Raw genomic sequence first — 15,899 nt, 5'->3', positions numbered from 1 at the left:
AACAAGAATTATTATTTTTGTATTCGTAATCTTTTAGCCATCCTTTTGTGGTAAATCGACATTTGGCGGCTTTAATATTAGCCAGAGGTGGATCTAAAGGAATACAATTAAAAAATATTGCGCCAATTGGAAATACAACGCTTTTGAACAATTCCATTCAAAAACTAAAGAAAATTGGTGGCTTTTCTTCAATTTGGGTTTCAACTGACCACCAGAGAATATATGAGGCTGCTGTTACTGGTAATATGTACACTTATTACAGGAATTACCTACCCACTACATGACTCGTTTATATAGAAAACGTAAATGTGCATTGGAGATCTCCAGATTATGCAACAGACTCGTCAAGCTCAATTTCTGCAACACAGGAATGGATGCAATTTCATCCAGAAATCCATAAAATAGCTTTAATACAGTGCACGTCACCGTTTTTACAAATATCCTTTCTAACCGAAGCCCTTAGCAAAATCAACAGTTACGAATGCGTTTTTTCAGTCACAAGGTATAATTGCTTCTAATATTTATTATATTTATGATTGTATAGTCGTATCAAATAATATAATTTGTTAAGGTCGCATAAATTGCAATGGAAAGTGGAATCTGAAAAGCTTGTGGCGGTAAATTTCGACCCATTCAGTCGACCGAGGAGACAAGATCGTGATGACTATTACATTGAAAACGGCATGTTTTACTTTGCCAACAGGAAACTGATTGAAAGGGGTTCTTTTCAAAGTAACAAGTACGTAATAAATATGTCTAGCAGTAGTTGGAATGTACCGCATAAGAAATCTTTTATTTTTAACTACCAACTATTATTGTTTGCCACGCAGCAAACAGTTCGAACGTCAAAACTTGTAGGTTATCCCAATCACAAAACAACATAAATATCCTTCCTCTTGGGTGCAATTAGAATTAAGTGTACGTTTCCGCCTAAACCGCCCACAATTTTAACTTCCGTACGTGTATTCTAGCTGTGCATTTGTGCACGTGCCACCCGAATATGCACTCGAAATCGACACCGAATACGACTTGAAACTTGCCAATTTATTATGGAATAACTTCTAAAAACAATGACCACCGACTTCTGTACAGGTATTGCTGAGGACAATATTTTTAAAAACTGTGTGAATTCTTGTTGCGTTGCCTTTTTTCTAGGAATTATCCCTGCTCAGTACAGGGAATACTACGAAATATGTTCGTTTAACGGGGAACCGTTACACAAAGACGTTTATCAATGTTTACTGGCGCAATGTAAAGTGACAACCATACAGTTAAAAGAAGTTTTAGATCTAATCAGACCTTCTGAAAGTTCCATTAACAGGACACATTTTTACAAAACTTTGGCATTAATTGCATGGGCTCAACAAGGAAAACAACTCTCTGATAAATTATTCGATAACTGTTCGGGAAAAGGTATAACATAATATTATAATTGGTGATGTTGTTTGAATGCTTTATAGATGTTTTCCTGTGTGCTTTTAGAATATCCAGTACCAACCATTGGAGACCTAACACCGGTGAAAAATTTAAAGATGAAACTTCATGTAACAGACAAACTGAACAACGGTTTCAATTACACAAATGTGGTGGAATTAGACACTATCAACATTGAACTTGTCCCAGAAAAAAAAGGGTTATTTTTGAAATACTCAGAATACATAGTTACCTCTAAGAAATTCAATAGAAAAGTGACAAGAAGATACAATGATTTCGTTGCTTTGCAGGAACTTTTATTAAACAGGTTTCCATACAGGTAAGGACTCTTAATTGGTTTTTTTTGTTTGTTTTCTTTTTCGTTAATTTTTTTTAGACTCATACCATGTCTGCCCCCGAAAAAAATCGTTTCGGACGCTCATTTTTTAGAGTCGCGACGCAGAGGATTGCACAGATGGTTAACGTTGGTTTGTCGTCATCCTACAATAAGCCAGGACACAATCTTATCTTTTTTTTTGACTGATCAAGGTCCCGATATTCAACACAGAATTAGGGAAATATTTAGAAGATGTCCGGACGAGTTCATGACCTCCGACATTGCCGCAACTGCTAAGGTTTATTATAATAATCTATTTGGATATGTAGTAATTTAGTAATACACAAATTTTTCAGGACTTGTTGCCTGCAGATTGCGCTCAAATAGCCGCAAGCCGTGAAAAAGTCCGTCTTTTGGTACAGGTAATCGGAAAACTAAAACAACTTACTGAAAGAAGCGTCGAAAGGCAGTTGAACTTTGCGAGAGATGCTGAAGATTTATCTGAACAGCTACGGGTTTTAAGTACGTCGAATGTTGGTCAAAATCATTCATTTTGCGAACAATGGAATAATATGAAATCTGGATTTGCTTTAATGTCGAGAGACTTGAAACTGCTACCCGCAAAAGCAGATCTGCAAGCGGAAATGGAACAGATCAAAGTTTGCGAACGATTAGGACTTTTACTAGATATTTTAGTCGCTCATAAAGATTTATGTGAGAGATTGGAAAGGGGATTAGCTAATGACCATCAAGCGGCGCTCTCGAAGATGTTATCGTTGAAAAAACGAAAGATTCAAGGGGTAATTCGTGGTGCAGACGTAAGTTAACGTTCATTATGATTAGATTATTATTTAATAGATATGTTTTATACTTTAGCAAGAAAGTGTTGAACAACTGGAAGCAAAAATGATGACCCAAGAAAATGTAATCACTAATATGGAATTACGATCGGATTTTTCCCTTTATTGTGTCCATATGGAAACCCAATTGGTTTATGCCTATTTAGAAACTCTTCCGATTATTTTAGAAACTATGGTTGCGCTTAAAATTCAAACTCATAAAGATGTATGAATTACCGACATAAGTTTTGTGTGAAAACTCTTTTATCTTTGTTTTTTTTTAGTTGAATAGTATTTGGTCGCAAGTCCAGCCGAGCAGTACAACTTCAGCAAACGGATCGGTGTGATTTCGGATTTATTATTATTTATTTATTTAATATTTTTTCCTAATCGCCTAATTAATTAATCAGGGTAACGGTACTCTCCTATTTTTCTGGGGCGTCATCCTATTGTGACGCTTTGAAAAAACTATTTTCTAATATTTCATACGTAGCAATAATAATAATAATAATAATAATAATTTGTATAGTGTTTTATATGTACATAACTTTAAAAGTTACCTTATATACTTGCCTTATAAAGGTTAATAAATCTCTTCCATTGTGATGAAATTATTTCAAAAAATTTTATTATATACTAATTTTTATATTGTGTGTATACATCCAGTTATTTTTCCAATAAATCTTTAAAAAAGAGTGTCACAATTTAATGAATTATTGTTACATAATACAGATGGTTTTCTTATAAATCGCATCTGGTCATAGATTGGAAAAAAGTACAAAAAACTGAAAACCAGTTGAATATCATGAACACCGACATGATCAGAGTGGTTTTCGAGAAACAGATTCCGTCGCACAAGATTCTCATCGCGAAAATCGCCAACTCTAGTAACACTATCGCCGCGTATAATATCAAAAACGGGAGAAAAAATATTGGATTTTGCTAAAAAAAATCGATTTTACTTTAAATTTCGAATATGTATATACTAACAGTTAGCAGTCCGATGAGCAAAAGTGAGTAGTATTCAAAGGACCAGACAAGACAGATTAATTTAAAATCCCGTTCCATTTGTGGAGTGATGAGCGTTCCAATTTTACTCCTACGCAAGTAACCTGGCAAAATCGGACCACAGTGAATAATTCTGATAATATCAAAAACGCTCAAAATCTACAATAAATATCATTGAAAATTATTAATTAGTGGACGAAGGGATCTTACGAGTCCGACGATTCCTAAACATCCGACGTAAATGGGCGAGAATCTCAAAAGAGGGTATCGACATAGACTTTTGATCGGTTTGATATTGGTCTTCAGCATTGGGCCTAAAACGGTGTGGAATGGCAGTTTCATGTTTATACGTACGTATGAATTTTGACAATGATATAATATTCAAATCGCACGAAATGACGTTGATTTCATAAGTAATACGATTTTTATTTGAAAATAATTTAATTTTAAGGCAGTACATATATTAAAAAATATTCGTTTATAATAACAGGATTTTTATGAAATAATACGGTACATAATTTTATTTAAATAAATAATAAAGCGAATAATGAAAATTAATTTTCTTTCGGTTTTCGTTTAACCAGATGCGAAATATCGTTGACTTGATTCGCTGACGACTTGGTGTCTTCTAATTGAGTCGAAAATAAAAGTTCGGCCAAATTTTTGTAGGTCTGAAATAAAATTAAAAATTGTACAAAAATCTGCCAGCAATCATACTAAATATTTATTTTTAAAATCAAATTGATATAACGAATAATAATTAAACATTTGGTTTTTTTGCAGGACACGCGTCATTTTCCATATCTTCGGGTTTCCTTTTGCGACGCACCAAATGCGAAATGTCGGAGACTTGTTTCGAACTAGAACTTGAAGTTCCTTCTTCAATCTTTGGGTCGCTGAGTGCTGCGCTCAGATTTTTAATAGCCTGAAATTGGAATGATTTTTCCCATTGAAATAATGACCCACATCCAAACTCCCAAAAATTGATGAAATAATCAAAATAAATCCGGTATAAATTTTATTTATTTATAATAAAAATATATAAAAAGTTTCAACAGTAATTTATTCCTGGGTATTTAAATGAATGCGCAAACATTCGAATCGGTTCAAAATAGATTTGGCGTGACCATCGCAACACTTGTCCTGAAATTGACAAAACAACGATAAGAACGACACCAACGACAACTTCAACAACTCTCTACATTCTACACCCCAAACAAATAACATTAACAACAATAACCACAACAGCAGTTATACCCGAATTTATTTCAATTAGTCCAACAAAAATATGAAATAGAGTATGTAAATATTACATTTACCTCTTCTTTATAATTTTTCATATCTGCGATCTTTTCTTCGATATCTGGAATCAATCCTTTAATCTCATCAATTTCTTCCTGGACCGAATCCTTTTTATCCTCTGCCTTTTCCAAAACGTTAATTCTGTTATTTAAATAGTCCAACGATTTTTTGAAGCAATCAACAGCTTCTTCAATTTGTGTGTTGGTTGCATAGGTTATTCCCAATTTGTAGAATGATTCCGCAATGGTACGACTGTCTGATGAATAAATGGCCTTCTGAATTTCCAGACCCTGTTTCATATCGTTTACCGCCGATTCGAAATTCTCGCTTTCCAATGATATCTCACCCAAAACTATCAGTGTATCTGCCAAAAACTTTTTACCATCTTCACCTTTTCTTTCGAAAATTTTCTTAGCTAATTCTAAAACTTCCCACGCGACCTGCATAAAGCATAATGCGAGTTTAATATGTGAATGTAGAAAATTGCAAAATCCGTTACCTGCAAGTCTGTTGGTTCCTCGTCAGTCTTTTCATCTTCGTTGTCTCCCGACGGCCCAGCAACACCGTTCTCTTCAACTCTCACATCCTCATCCTTTTTCTCGTTCTCTCCATTCTCCAACTGTTCATTTCCGTCCTCTCCTTCTTTTTCGAGTTCCTCATCACCGCCTTCGGTGTCATCATCGTCACCGTCCTGTTCGTTTTTGGGCACGGCATCGCCGAGGGCATCAGACTCGCTTCTCGCCAATGCGAGCAGAGATTTTCCATAATAAAGGTAGACCTCGGCGAGAGATTCGTGTAGGTCGTCGGTGTGTTCTTGGACGAGTAGTTCGGTGGCACGACTCAATGCTTGGACGGCGACACTGTAGTTTTGAAGTATGTAGGCTCGAATTCCCTGCGCCACCAGTTCTGTGCTGTTCTTGTTGGTCAGGTCAACACTAACGTCGGCCATTGTTCTGACTAAACAAACGAAACATCAAAAATCAATATTCATAAAACTATCGTAGAAATCACAAAACATTCTTTTATGAACGTGTTTAATTAAAACGTGCAATTTTCACGGAACATGCGCTTTAAAAAATAACCAACAATGGACCTGGATTAGATGCGCCGCAAGATTGTAACTTGGTAAACAATAACAAAATACAATAACACAATTTCATATGCCACGACACGGCACACCGACTGAACAATCGATAAATATGAAATATGAAATTAGTGTGAGTGACGGAAAGAAAAAAAATCAACTGGGTCATACCCGTACCCAGTTGACGTTTTTACAGGCAAATTTAAATATGATACGTCGTAGTTTTTTGTCGATTGATATTGAATGTATAGTGCTGAACACAACCGGCGCAACAAAATCTTTCACATCACATTTCGGTTACAGAGAAATTACGATGTCGATGCACACACACACACACACACATATAAAGGACGTCGCGACGTTGCCCTTCGGTTTAGTTGAGAACGGCGGCGACGCAACGCGCCAGTCTGGCGTCGAGCATCGCGGTGTGCGGGTCATCGCGTAAAAATGTGACCCACACGTATAACGAGACTAAACACCGATCGCCACAAACGTCTTAACCGAAATCCGATGTAACCGAATCGACAAATCTAGCCTCCGTCAATTATCGTAATTAATTGTCTTAGTTAAGGGTGCGTTCTGCATTTTACGTGACTCGCGACCTCTCGAATTGATTTGCAGTGCCTATATAATTAATATTGATAATTTGTAAAAGATTATTTTTTGATTTGTGTTTTGCAGTGCAATTGTCGAGGTAAGATAACCCTTGCAGTGACTGTAAGAATATGTGACGTCAAATTCGGTACACATTTAGGGGTGAATAATGTGGGTCACTGTTTCACACAAATGCACATACTATTTTTATATTTTTTCTTTTTTTGTATTTACGATTTGATTTATCTTTTTAATAAATTCTTTGTTGTTAATTGTTTTCTGAAAATACTAAGAAAATACGATGAACAATCCCATAAATTAAATTTGAGGAATTTAAGAACCGTTCACCACCTGACACGGTGGTGAACGGTACGTAGTAGAATGTTTGCGACCTTGAATCCTCATAGGTTGAGAAAATCGTTTTTTCCATTTCAGATAATAATCCATTCCAATAATAATCTGGGAATCTCTGTTGCCTGCCATTATTAAAATATATTTATACAAATATTTTTTTCTTTTGCGAATTTCAGAGCAAAGAATTTCGTAAGAAAAAATTGAATGTGGACAACCCAACATAAGAAAGGGCAAGAAGGACAACTTGTCGGTTGTCGGCCAAAAATTGAGGTAACCTGGCGTCCGCCGCGTTGGCCGACGTCGCCGTCAAGCTGAAGCACCATCTGCACTTCCACCGTCAAACCAACCACCAGCACCACCACCAACATCACTCTCAATACACCCTCCACCACCAGTACTATCCGCAGCACCACGACTACGACTTGCTGGTGGTCGACTGCAACGACGACGCCCTCCTCATGGACGACGACGAAGGCGGGGGTGGCACCGTTCCTGCTACGGCCGCCTGGAACTGCAGCGTCCATCCGAGTGTTTTCTTCCTTTTGGGCACGCTCGTGCTGACCACGTGCGCCACGGGGATGCTGTGCGCGGCCATTATGACCGACCATTGGGAGGAGGTAACTTGGGACCGGCACTATTTGGAGGTGCTCTCGAATGGTACGGTGCGACTGCAATGGCTGTTGGATAGAACGGTGGCGAGGATCTCCACGAACGATCTAAGAGATAAAACTGTCGCGTTCTTGGTGCCGATGCACGGTGGAATATGGACATTATGCGTCAGTCTCACAGGTAAGTTTTAAATTTTATTATTTTAAATTTATTATTTGTGATTATATCAGGCAAACAATAGCTTTACTATTCAATTTTCAGACGAGGAAATCGGTTTGTTAGGCCGCATGGGTTTCCCATCTGTTCAACCCTGCGTTAATTATCTCTCTGGCGGAATAGATGGTATCAAAGGTTACGAACCGCGGGCCGACTGGCAACACAGTAAGTTCGTTTAAATGTCACTTAACAAATGTGTATTACGATGAGTAATTCGACTGCACTTTTTCCTACCTCTAAATAAATCGAGCAAGTTAAGTGAGACGTTGGATATCAATTTTTAACATTTCGAAGACACTTTTTCCCAGCTCAAAACTAAACTCGTTCACGAAATCCTCTCCCCCTCCAATATATAACGTGTTCATTTTCTGTTATTGGATTCCAACGTTTCACTTTTGGATGAACGTAAAATAAAACTGTAAAGCAATTTTCTTTAGGTCCTAGCTTCGTGATGAACAACAGTAAGTAATATTATCAAAATAAAGTGTGGATGTTGTCGTTTTCTGGTTCGACACGAAAGCGGCACTCCAATTGTTGTCGTCCGCACATTCATCCATACATATGATAAAGAACACACAGAAACGCATGGGTTTTATGCACTCATACACAAGACAGAAACACACAAAGATGCATTTAATTAAAGAGAAAAATATTCCACTAGTTTACACGAAAAAAACATCATGAGAACATGTCATGAGAATATATGGACACATAATTGTCCGATTATATTTTAAATTATGTTAATGTTAAAATTTATTTTCTTATCATTTTCATATATTAAATTGAAAAGAGTATTAAAAAAGGGCTTCCAACTTGTATACGTGGGAGGTAAAGAAAGGAAGGAAGTTATAAAACAATGAGAAAATAAAATATAGTCAAAACCTGTAAACAAGTGTTCCAATCGAGTCTGATGCATTACTCATTTAAATATAACAACAGGAACACAAGAAATTTAGATGTAACGGACAATTAAAATATAATCACGAATAATGTATATGAAAAAGTGTGTTTTACAGGAATGCAAAACTTATCGATTTCGTGCGCCCTCGTCTGCTTGATAATATTGGGAAGTGCTGCGCTTGTGGGTGCCTTTGGAGTCTTTCAACATCAGATCAGCGCAGTTTTAGTCACTGGAGTCATGTATTTACTCGCAGGTAATATATATATATATATATATATATATATATATATATATATATATATATAGTATCAAAAATGATGAACGTGTCTACTCGCGTATTAAGACGGAACATCAATCGGGCCGGACTGACTGGAGGGGATCATTTGGTTTTGCTGCGTTTAGCATGCGGTTCGTCTCCGCAGACGAGTCGGTGTCTTTGAACACTTTATTTAATTGTTTTTAGTTTTTTACTTATGCATTTATTTATTTTATTTAATTTTTGGGATACATTTTTATTTTGAAAAAAGAACTTTATTTTTAGAATACTTATTTTTGTTTTTAATATCGCATATGGAGAGTTACAAAATGCATTCGCAAATATTAATTTATATTGTGCGCAAGCGCGCACTAGCACGGCGCATTTTCTCTGAGAGTGGGGGTTCCTACTACCGGGCAAAATTTTTCTCTCTTTGTCGTGCATCCATCTCTTACAACATCCAGACACGAAGAGCATTTTTCGCACTGTATATGCCGTCTCTTGTTAATTCAAACCTTCGATAATTCCAACCTCTCTATAATTCAAAGTTATCACAAATCAATACATTTTTATGCACTCGGTAATTAGAATGAAGAAATCATCGGTACGTAACAAAACTATGCGTTAATTCTAACTCATCGACGTCAAACACTGGACAATTCAAAGTTGCAGAAAAAAAGAGAGAGACAAGTTGTATCATCTTGCACGAGTCTTTGTTTTTGAAATGATTAGTTTGACACACACTTTTTTACGAATTGGTTTGTTTAGTTAACCACTTTCGTTGGTTGTATACAGATTAAATAAAAGTTTGTGTCAGTTATGAGTCCCAAAAAGTATAAATGGTTGACGATTGCTGAAAAGAAGAAGTTAATCTAAAAAGTATAGGGAGGTGAGAGAAGTGATGTTGCAAAAGAATTTAAGATTCCTCTGAGTACTCTCTCAACTACTTACTCAATAAAGCACAACGAGAAAATTTATGCTGCTCAAACTGCTGGAGTACGGAAAAGAACTAAATGTGAATTTCCTCGTCTGAAAGAGCCTGGTCATTTGGCTAAGACAGTGTAGAGGACAAAAAGTGTCGGAAGCGGAAACTTGTTAAAGGAAAAAGCAATAGAGTTCGCGTCTACTCTAAGCATCAAAAACTTTGCGAAAAGTGAGAGAAAAGAGAAATGGAGTTGTGTTATAAAAAGTTTGTGGGGAAAGTGAAAGTGTTAATGATGCACTGCTACTTGCTGCTACTGATGAAACTGGCCTATTTTTCAAATGTTTACCGGACAAGACGCTTATTTTTAAAGATGAAAAATATCATGGGGAAAACATAGTAAAGAGAGGTTGACAGTTTTAATTGCAGTAAATATGAACGGATCGGAAAAACTTAAACTCTTAGTGATAAGAAAAGCAATGAAACTGCAATGTTTCAAAAGAGTGAAATCGTTTCCTAATGATTGTCGTGCTAACAAAAAAGCTTAGATGACGACAGAACTTTTTAACAATTGGCTTTTAACAGTTAATGGGAACATGAAACGACAAAAGACAATTGCACTGTCCACAACAGTCCTCCTACATTGTCCAACGTAAAACTCATCTATAATTTTAAGACGTTCTATCGCTATAGTTTAGACTTAACGAGAGTCGACTGTATATATATTGAGTGCACGCATTTTATGTATGTATTATATGTGTTCCTATATTTTCGTTTTGTTTTCCAGCATCATTTGCACTATTCACCCTGACAATAATTCACTTCAAACGACTACACAGTCGTCCGCAAACGGAGGAGGGCTTCGATGGTACGGTGGACGGTGTCGTCAGTCCACACGGGGGCAGAGGCGTGCACGACTTGTTGGCCGCTCGTGTTTTCACCACCTCGTGGTCTCTAGACCTAGGTTGGGGCGGCGTCATGCTATGCGTTATGACGTCCGTGTTATGGATTTTACTCAGTAAGATCATGCGATTCAATCCTATTTCTAGCATGATTCACTGATGGAAATTTTATTAATATCTGTTGATCATGATCCAAAAATCTAAGCACAAAAAACGATGTCTTCATTCATTCAACTAATTCAAAACCCACATCATAAAATCACACAAAACGTATGAAAATCAAACTAATAAAATTGCTTTGTTGATAGCTGTGTGTTAAGAGAACAAACACAAAAGCACAACTTGTTCCAATCACTAAATTTCATTTTAAAATATAAGGCTGAATTACTACTACTTTACATAACGCATCTTTGTTTATATGATAGTAGAATTGCCGTCCATATTAATTCATTGAGCCTTAGAAAGCGAAAAAAACATGAAAATTAATAAAGCACGAACTGATTTCACCGGTTCAGTTTTTTAAACTGGGAGCAAATTGCGAACTATGCCTTTTTAAAATAATATAGACGATAAAACTTAATATTTTATATGTATACCATTGCTGCTGATTTTTGGCTTGAGCGTATGTGTATATATTTTTTGCAATCAATAAACTATTGTAAAAGTCTAACCTTACTTTTATTTATTGCCACTTACCTTGTTTATCCTTTAAAAATGTTTATGTGTAGAGACACTATAGGTTTTTTGACCGTGCGTGCCGGCGTGTGATGTCAGCGGCTTACAAAAACAAAATGAACGTGACACTGTGGTTAGAAGACAGTATCATGCAATGCAGTTATGTGTCAAATTGACACTGTCAATAACGAACTTGTAAAAATGACCGCCAATTTTTCCACCAATCAAGATCCAAATATTCGAAAAAATGCGGGAAAATTTATTTTTACAAAAAGTTGATACTTTGTTCAAGTTAATAATAATTAAATAATTTAGATGTTAACTTAAAACATAATCTAAAATAACATTTCTAAAAACCAATGTATTAAAGATGTGTGTTGTGTTTGGATGTAAACAAATCACTTGTAGATAGATGGCGCATGTATCTTTAGTCATTAGCACTAGTTTTGAAATTTCAATTTGAGACATATAGAAAATATCTTTTATATTTTTCTATGGTAATTCGGATGTCAATGGTGTTAAGCGAAAAGCGTTTTATTTTTCTACATAAAACATACTAATAATTACCATATTACACGTCACGGTTATTATATAGCATTAGGCTCGTATGAATATTATTTATGTGGAACGCGTTTGTTGTGTTATGCAAGCGTACCAAAATTACTTTATAAATTTCTAAAAGAAATCTATATTTTTACTATTACGCTCAAATCTATGTTGCTTGTATAGATTATCTTTCCGAATGTTCGTATTTCTGTCTGTGGCAGTCCGTGCATATACGCTGTAATAGTGCAGAGTTGCAAATATAATAGCTCGTATTAGCGTTTCCCGTAAAAAACATGTCTGTTTTTGAAATATTTATTGAAAACTCCGGTATATATAGAAAGATACGTTAGACCCGTAAGTTTAATATAATGATTTCCCTGATTATATTTTGGTGGTGATTAAGCTTAGACGGAAAGAAGGAGCACGGATCTAAACTGTGGGTTCGAAGATTATTCATTAAAATCAACTTATAAATAAAAAAAAAGTTATAGGGCTCTTTATATCTGAAATAGGCCACAATGGAACGATTTTTTTAGTTAATTTTATATTTATCATATTCATACGTCATACATACAAATACGTCGTATTTTGTGCAAACTCTTCACTTTAAAATTAAACTAAAATTCTTAAAAGATTTTGGAAACTTACTTGATAATATTAAAGAAAAAACAATTTTCAAAACTTCGACAAATCAATTTTAAAACTATAACACGGTCTTCACCTATGAGAGAGTTACCGTCTGAATGATTCGCCTTCAGCATGTTAGATAGCTCAGCGTTAGGTCATCATTCATTATCGATAGGTCTCCACATTCCCTCCATTTTTCAGTTTCAGAGGAGTAACCTTTGAAGTTTCTTCTTCGGGGGTCCTGATCTCTTTTTCGGAGGACCCGGTTTCTTCAGGGTGACTGGTGAATATCTCAACTGCTCCGCTGGTCAATGTTTGATTGAGTCTAACTTCAGAATCGGTTGGGTTTTCTTGTGGAGTTGGTTTCTTAATATGAGTCACATGTCGTCTATAGGCCTTTGCGTCCTTTGATAACGTTAATTCATTTCCTTCTCCTTTGGTAACTTCATGTTCCTCCTTTCCAAATTTGCTTACCAATTTATTTGGCATAATTAAATTCTCTAGTAGTACCTTGTCACCTACTTTTATCACGCTTTCTTTTGCCTTCCTTGATTGATCTTCCCCTTTTTTTCCTTTATATTTATTAATAATATCGCTGTCTTTAGCTTCTTCATCATTATCTTTCTTGACAACCTGTAATGCAGATCGTGGTCTGGAATCTAGTTTCAATTTGTAGTGGCTCTCCAGAAGCATATGGTTTTAATATATCATTTGATTCTGATGAAACATTCCATGTCGTTGCATGCTTTTTTGTGTTAAAATCTCTCAATCGTTACTATTTAAGATGTTCACCTTTAATCCAGAATCAATAAGTAATTTTATTGGAATTCCTCCTACTGAACAAATAATTTTTACATCCTCCATGTTTGAACTTCCTTCGTTGTGCGTCGTCGATTTACTCTTGTCGACCCGTTTTCATTTTGTTCATTTTCTTTTTTAATTGATTTTCTAGATCTACAACATGCAGCAAAATGCCTTATTTTAGCACATTTGTGACATTTTTTCGGCTGGGACACTTCCATATTACTACTTCTTGCATCTGTGCTCCGCCCACATGTAGTAATTTACTTCTTCGTTTAGAAGGAGTTTTTATTTCTTCCGATTCTAGGTATAACTTTAATGAACGTCAATGTTGTCGCATAAGAATGGCTTAATTCCATCTATTATCGTCATTATTATTATTTATTTTGCTTTCCACGTTCGAGATTGTGTCTTTTTTTTATATATTTCGGAGCTTTCCCCATTCGTATTCCTGGCCTATAGCCACTTATTACTTACTCTGTACTTATTTTCCGGCCTGTAGCCGCTCGTTTTGAGGTTCTTTGCCCTTTCTTCCTGGCCTTTTCTTTTGACTTATAGTCACTTTGATTGACTTTTTATTGAGATTTACTATTACCTTGGTTCGAATAAAATCCTCGTCGCCACTTGTACCCTGGTAATCCCAGTAAATAATACTCTGGTACTTTGGTAACCAAAACTTGTTTATTCAAATAACAATAATGCATATCATATAAAAATATAATAATTAAATAACAACACTAACTATAGCACGGTCTTCAATACGCGAGAGTTGCCGTCTGAATGACTCTCTTCAGCATGTTGCTCAGCGTTAGTCCGATAATGAACATCGGTAGGTCTCCACAGATACATTTTTAAATTGAGAGTATTTTGTTTTATTTTGGAATAACGCTTCCGTAAAGTTAATTTGATTTTTACGTAATTAAAAAACAATTATGAAAATATTCATCTAATAATATCTAAATAATGTGCCAAAGTTACTCTCCAGGCCTAGAAATATGAGATCAAGGGACCTACAGTAGAATCAGTTTCCAACCGGAATTCATTAAGGGGGCATACACATATCGTATAATCATTTATAAGCCACGTTATGTTCAGCCCAGGCCGCCATTGAGAAGTTGGTAATGCCTTCTGATCACCACATCCACCCGGCTATACCGCTAAAAACTGCAAGTAGTCTACGAATCAAGGGCGTTGCACCGGTCCACATGTCCATTTCCGAATTGCATCGGCGACCGTTTCGTTGGTTATTGCCGATGGATCCTGACAAATTCCGTTACTTGAACGAAACCTTGTCTTAAAAAATTTAATTAAATGCACTACGCCCTTGCGTTGCAATTGTATTTTAGCAAATTTTGGTAGCAAAATACCACACTAGTTTTATACATCCAACAGATGAAGCATTGTGATTTATTTCTCCGCGTAATAGATTTAAAATTGACGAAGGTAAAAATTTAAATGTGATTAATATTAATATATTAATTTAAATATTAGTTATAAAATTTTAAACTTTTTTCTGATTTTGCTGTATTTAGTAGCTATGTTCCGTGTAAAAATGTGATGGAAATGTAAATTTTAGTGAACTTAGTATCTGTATTTTCTATTTTCAACTTTTTTTGTTTTACTCGTCTTTGCAATAATTCGTTGCCTATCCAACGCTGTGAATGTGTTCTCATTGCAGATTAGCATCACAAATAATATGTTAAATGGTATATAAATTTTTAGGTTTAATCAAGGTACTTTTAGTTCGCCACCCCCAGTCCGGTAAAGCCTGTTTTACAGCCCGCAAATTTTCTTGCCGCAATTATTTGACCTTGTAAGTTCACCTCAGCAAGTTTTGCAATAAAAATCGAGCGAAACCAATATCCTGCAACAATTTGTCTTTAAAGTTAAGTTTTCCGTTATGCCTCCCCTGCGCATTCTTCAAGCAAGAGAATTGCATAATACGTGCTTAATTTACCGTCTAGAAAAGTGTTTGATTTAAAACATTTATTGTTACAGTTAACAATATTTTTATTTTCAGATTTGGTCGTTAAAGTCGCTTTTAAAAAAAGAGAGTAAATTTCTAGTCCAATCATTATAGGGACTTAGGAAATCTAGCTACCCAGCTATAAACTCGTATAAACTTTTGACATCCCAAAATTTGTCTCAAAATTCACACACAATAGGATGACCGCAAATCAGAGGTCAAAAGTCTCAAAAATCGATCATATGTATCATATCAATATTGTAGAGAATTAAATTCTCTACAAGTTTTGTTTTAAAAATATTTTCATATGTCGAACTGTTGTCGAGATAGAGGGCAGAGAGCGCGCGGCTACAATATCATTTGAGGTGAACTGGTAGTCTCGATCGAAAATACGTAGTATAAAGTTTATAAATTATTGCCTATACACCTTTCCATGTTTTCGTAGGAAACATCTCGAGAAGTTATTTGCTGTATTATCTGATCCAAAGTACCACCTTCAATGTTCATATCTTCAAAAATTATCATTGTTAATGCAAGTTGTAATAAT

At 35.5% G+C, this 15,899-nt stretch overlaps 4 protein-coding genes across 12 annotated transcripts; 2 read left to right on the top strand and 2 right to left on the bottom strand.

The window, feature by feature from the left end:
* Positions 1-583: 583 nt before the first annotated feature.
* On the top strand, positions 584-3,285 carry LOC109596934 (sorting nexin-8-like). The gene is made up of 8 exons (XM_020012535.2): positions 584-739; positions 972-1,092; positions 1,156-1,413; positions 1,483-1,753; positions 1,811-2,048; positions 2,107-2,568; positions 2,627-2,815; positions 2,874-3,285. Exons 2-8 carry the CDS (start codon positions 1,071-1,073, stop codon positions 2,934-2,936), a joined length of 1,503 nt encoding a protein of 500 aa, XP_019868094.1. The 5' UTR covers positions 584-739; positions 972-1,070; the 3' UTR covers positions 2,937-3,285.
* LOC109596935 (uncharacterized) lies at positions 3,281-3,946 on the bottom strand. The gene is made up of 3 exons (XM_020012536.2): positions 3,808-3,946; positions 3,580-3,756; positions 3,281-3,531 (listed from the first exon to the last, which is right to left on the bottom strand). The coding sequence occupies exons 1-3, from the start codon at positions 3,937-3,939 to the stop codon at positions 3,331-3,333; spliced, it is 510 nt and encodes a 169-aa protein (XP_019868095.1). The 5' UTR covers positions 3,940-3,946; the 3' UTR covers positions 3,281-3,330.
* A 116-nt stretch (positions 3,947-4,062) lies between these two features.
* On the bottom strand, positions 4,063-11,573 carry LOC109596975 (nuclear autoantigenic sperm protein). 6 transcript variants are annotated; one of them, XM_020012589.2, is made up of 4 exons: positions 5,993-6,148; positions 5,399-5,856; positions 4,917-5,339; positions 4,063-4,268 (listed from the first exon to the last, which is right to left on the bottom strand). In XM_020012589.2, the coding sequence occupies exons 1-4, from the start codon at positions 6,057-6,059 to the stop codon at positions 4,152-4,154; spliced, it is 1,065 nt and encodes a 354-aa protein (XP_019868148.2). In that variant the 5' UTR covers positions 6,060-6,148; the 3' UTR covers positions 4,063-4,151. The 6 variants fall into 6 exon arrangements, with proteins under 6 accessions (XP_019868148.2, XP_019868149.2, XP_019868150.2 ...); XM_020012590.2 differs by lacking the exons at positions 4,063-4,268; positions 5,993-6,148 and adding exons at positions 4,300-4,522; positions 11,434-11,573; XM_020012591.2 differs by lacking the exons at positions 4,063-4,268; positions 5,993-6,148 and adding exons at positions 4,300-4,522; positions 6,161-6,294.
* LOC109596977 (uncharacterized) lies at positions 6,315-11,407 on the top strand. 4 transcript variants are annotated; one of them, XM_049961759.1, is made up of 6 exons: positions 6,403-6,677; positions 7,108-7,720; positions 7,802-7,921; positions 8,194-8,217; positions 8,773-8,910; positions 10,623-11,407. In XM_049961759.1, exons 2-6 carry the CDS (start codon positions 7,390-7,392, stop codon positions 10,895-10,897), a joined length of 888 nt encoding a protein of 295 aa, XP_049817716.1. In that variant the 5' UTR covers positions 6,403-6,677; positions 7,108-7,389; the 3' UTR covers positions 10,898-11,407. The 4 variants fall into 4 exon arrangements, with proteins under 4 accessions (XP_049817718.1, XP_049817716.1, XP_019868155.1 ...); XM_020012596.2 differs by lacking the exon at positions 8,194-8,217; XM_049961761.1 differs by lacking the exons at positions 8,194-8,217; positions 8,773-8,910 and having other exon boundaries at positions 6,315-6,677.
* Positions 11,574-15,899: the final 4,326 nt, after the last annotated feature.

Source organism: Aethina tumida, chromosome 1 (assembly GCF_024364675.1).
Source record: "Aethina tumida isolate Nest 87 chromosome 1, icAetTumi1.1, whole genome shotgun sequence".
In the NCBI taxonomy this organism is placed as follows: Eukaryota; Metazoa; Arthropoda; class Insecta; order Coleoptera; family Nitidulidae; genus Aethina; species Aethina tumida.
This window is presented reverse-complemented; position numbering and strand designations above follow the sequence as displayed.

Bases quoted from the DNA above. Each gene is read 5' to 3' on its own strand.
- LOC109596934 (XM_020012535.2), top strand. From the start codon at position 1,071: ATGACCACCGACTTCTGTACAG. The intron at 2,049-2,106 runs GTTTATTATAAT...CAAATTTTTCAG, and splicing joins ACATTGCCGCAACTGCTAAG to GACTTGTTGCCTGCAGATTG. The intron at 2,569-2,626 runs GTAAGTTAACGT...TTTATACTTTAG, and splicing joins GGGTAATTCGTGGTGCAGAC to CAAGAAAGTGTTGAACAACT.
- LOC109596935 (XM_020012536.2), bottom strand. From the start codon at position 3,939: ATGAAACTGCCATTCCACACCGTTTTAGGCCCAATGCTGAAGACCAAT. The intron at 3,757-3,807 runs GTAAGATCCCTT...TATTTATTGTAG, and splicing joins GTTTAGGAATCGTCGGACTC to ATTTTGAGCGTTTTTGATAT. The intron at 3,532-3,579 runs GTTAGTATATAC...GATTTTTTTTAG, and splicing joins TGCTCATCGGACTGCTAACT to CAAAATCCAATATTTTTTCT.
- LOC109596975 (XM_020012588.2), bottom strand. From the start codon at position 6,059: ATGAAATTGTGTTATTGTATTTTGTTATTGTTTACCAAGTTACAATCT. The intron at 5,857-5,992 runs GTCCATTGTTGG...TCGTTTGTTTAG, and splicing joins TTGCGGCGCATCTAATCCAG to TCAGAACAATGGCCGACGTT. The intron at 5,340-5,398 runs GTAACGGATTTT...TGCTTTATGCAG, and splicing joins AGGAACCAACAGACTTGCAG to GTCGCGTGGGAAGTTTTAGA.
- LOC109596977 (XM_049961759.1), top strand. From the start codon at position 7,390: ATGGACGACGACGAAGGCGGGGGTGGCACCGTTCCTGCTACGGCCGCC. The intron at 8,218-8,772 runs GTAAGTAATATT...TGTGTTTTACAG, and splicing joins TAGCTTCGTGATGAACAACA to GAATGCAAAACTTATCGATT. The intron at 8,911-10,622 runs GTAATATATATA...TTTGTTTTCCAG, and splicing joins AGTCATGTATTTACTCGCAG to CATCATTTGCACTATTCACC.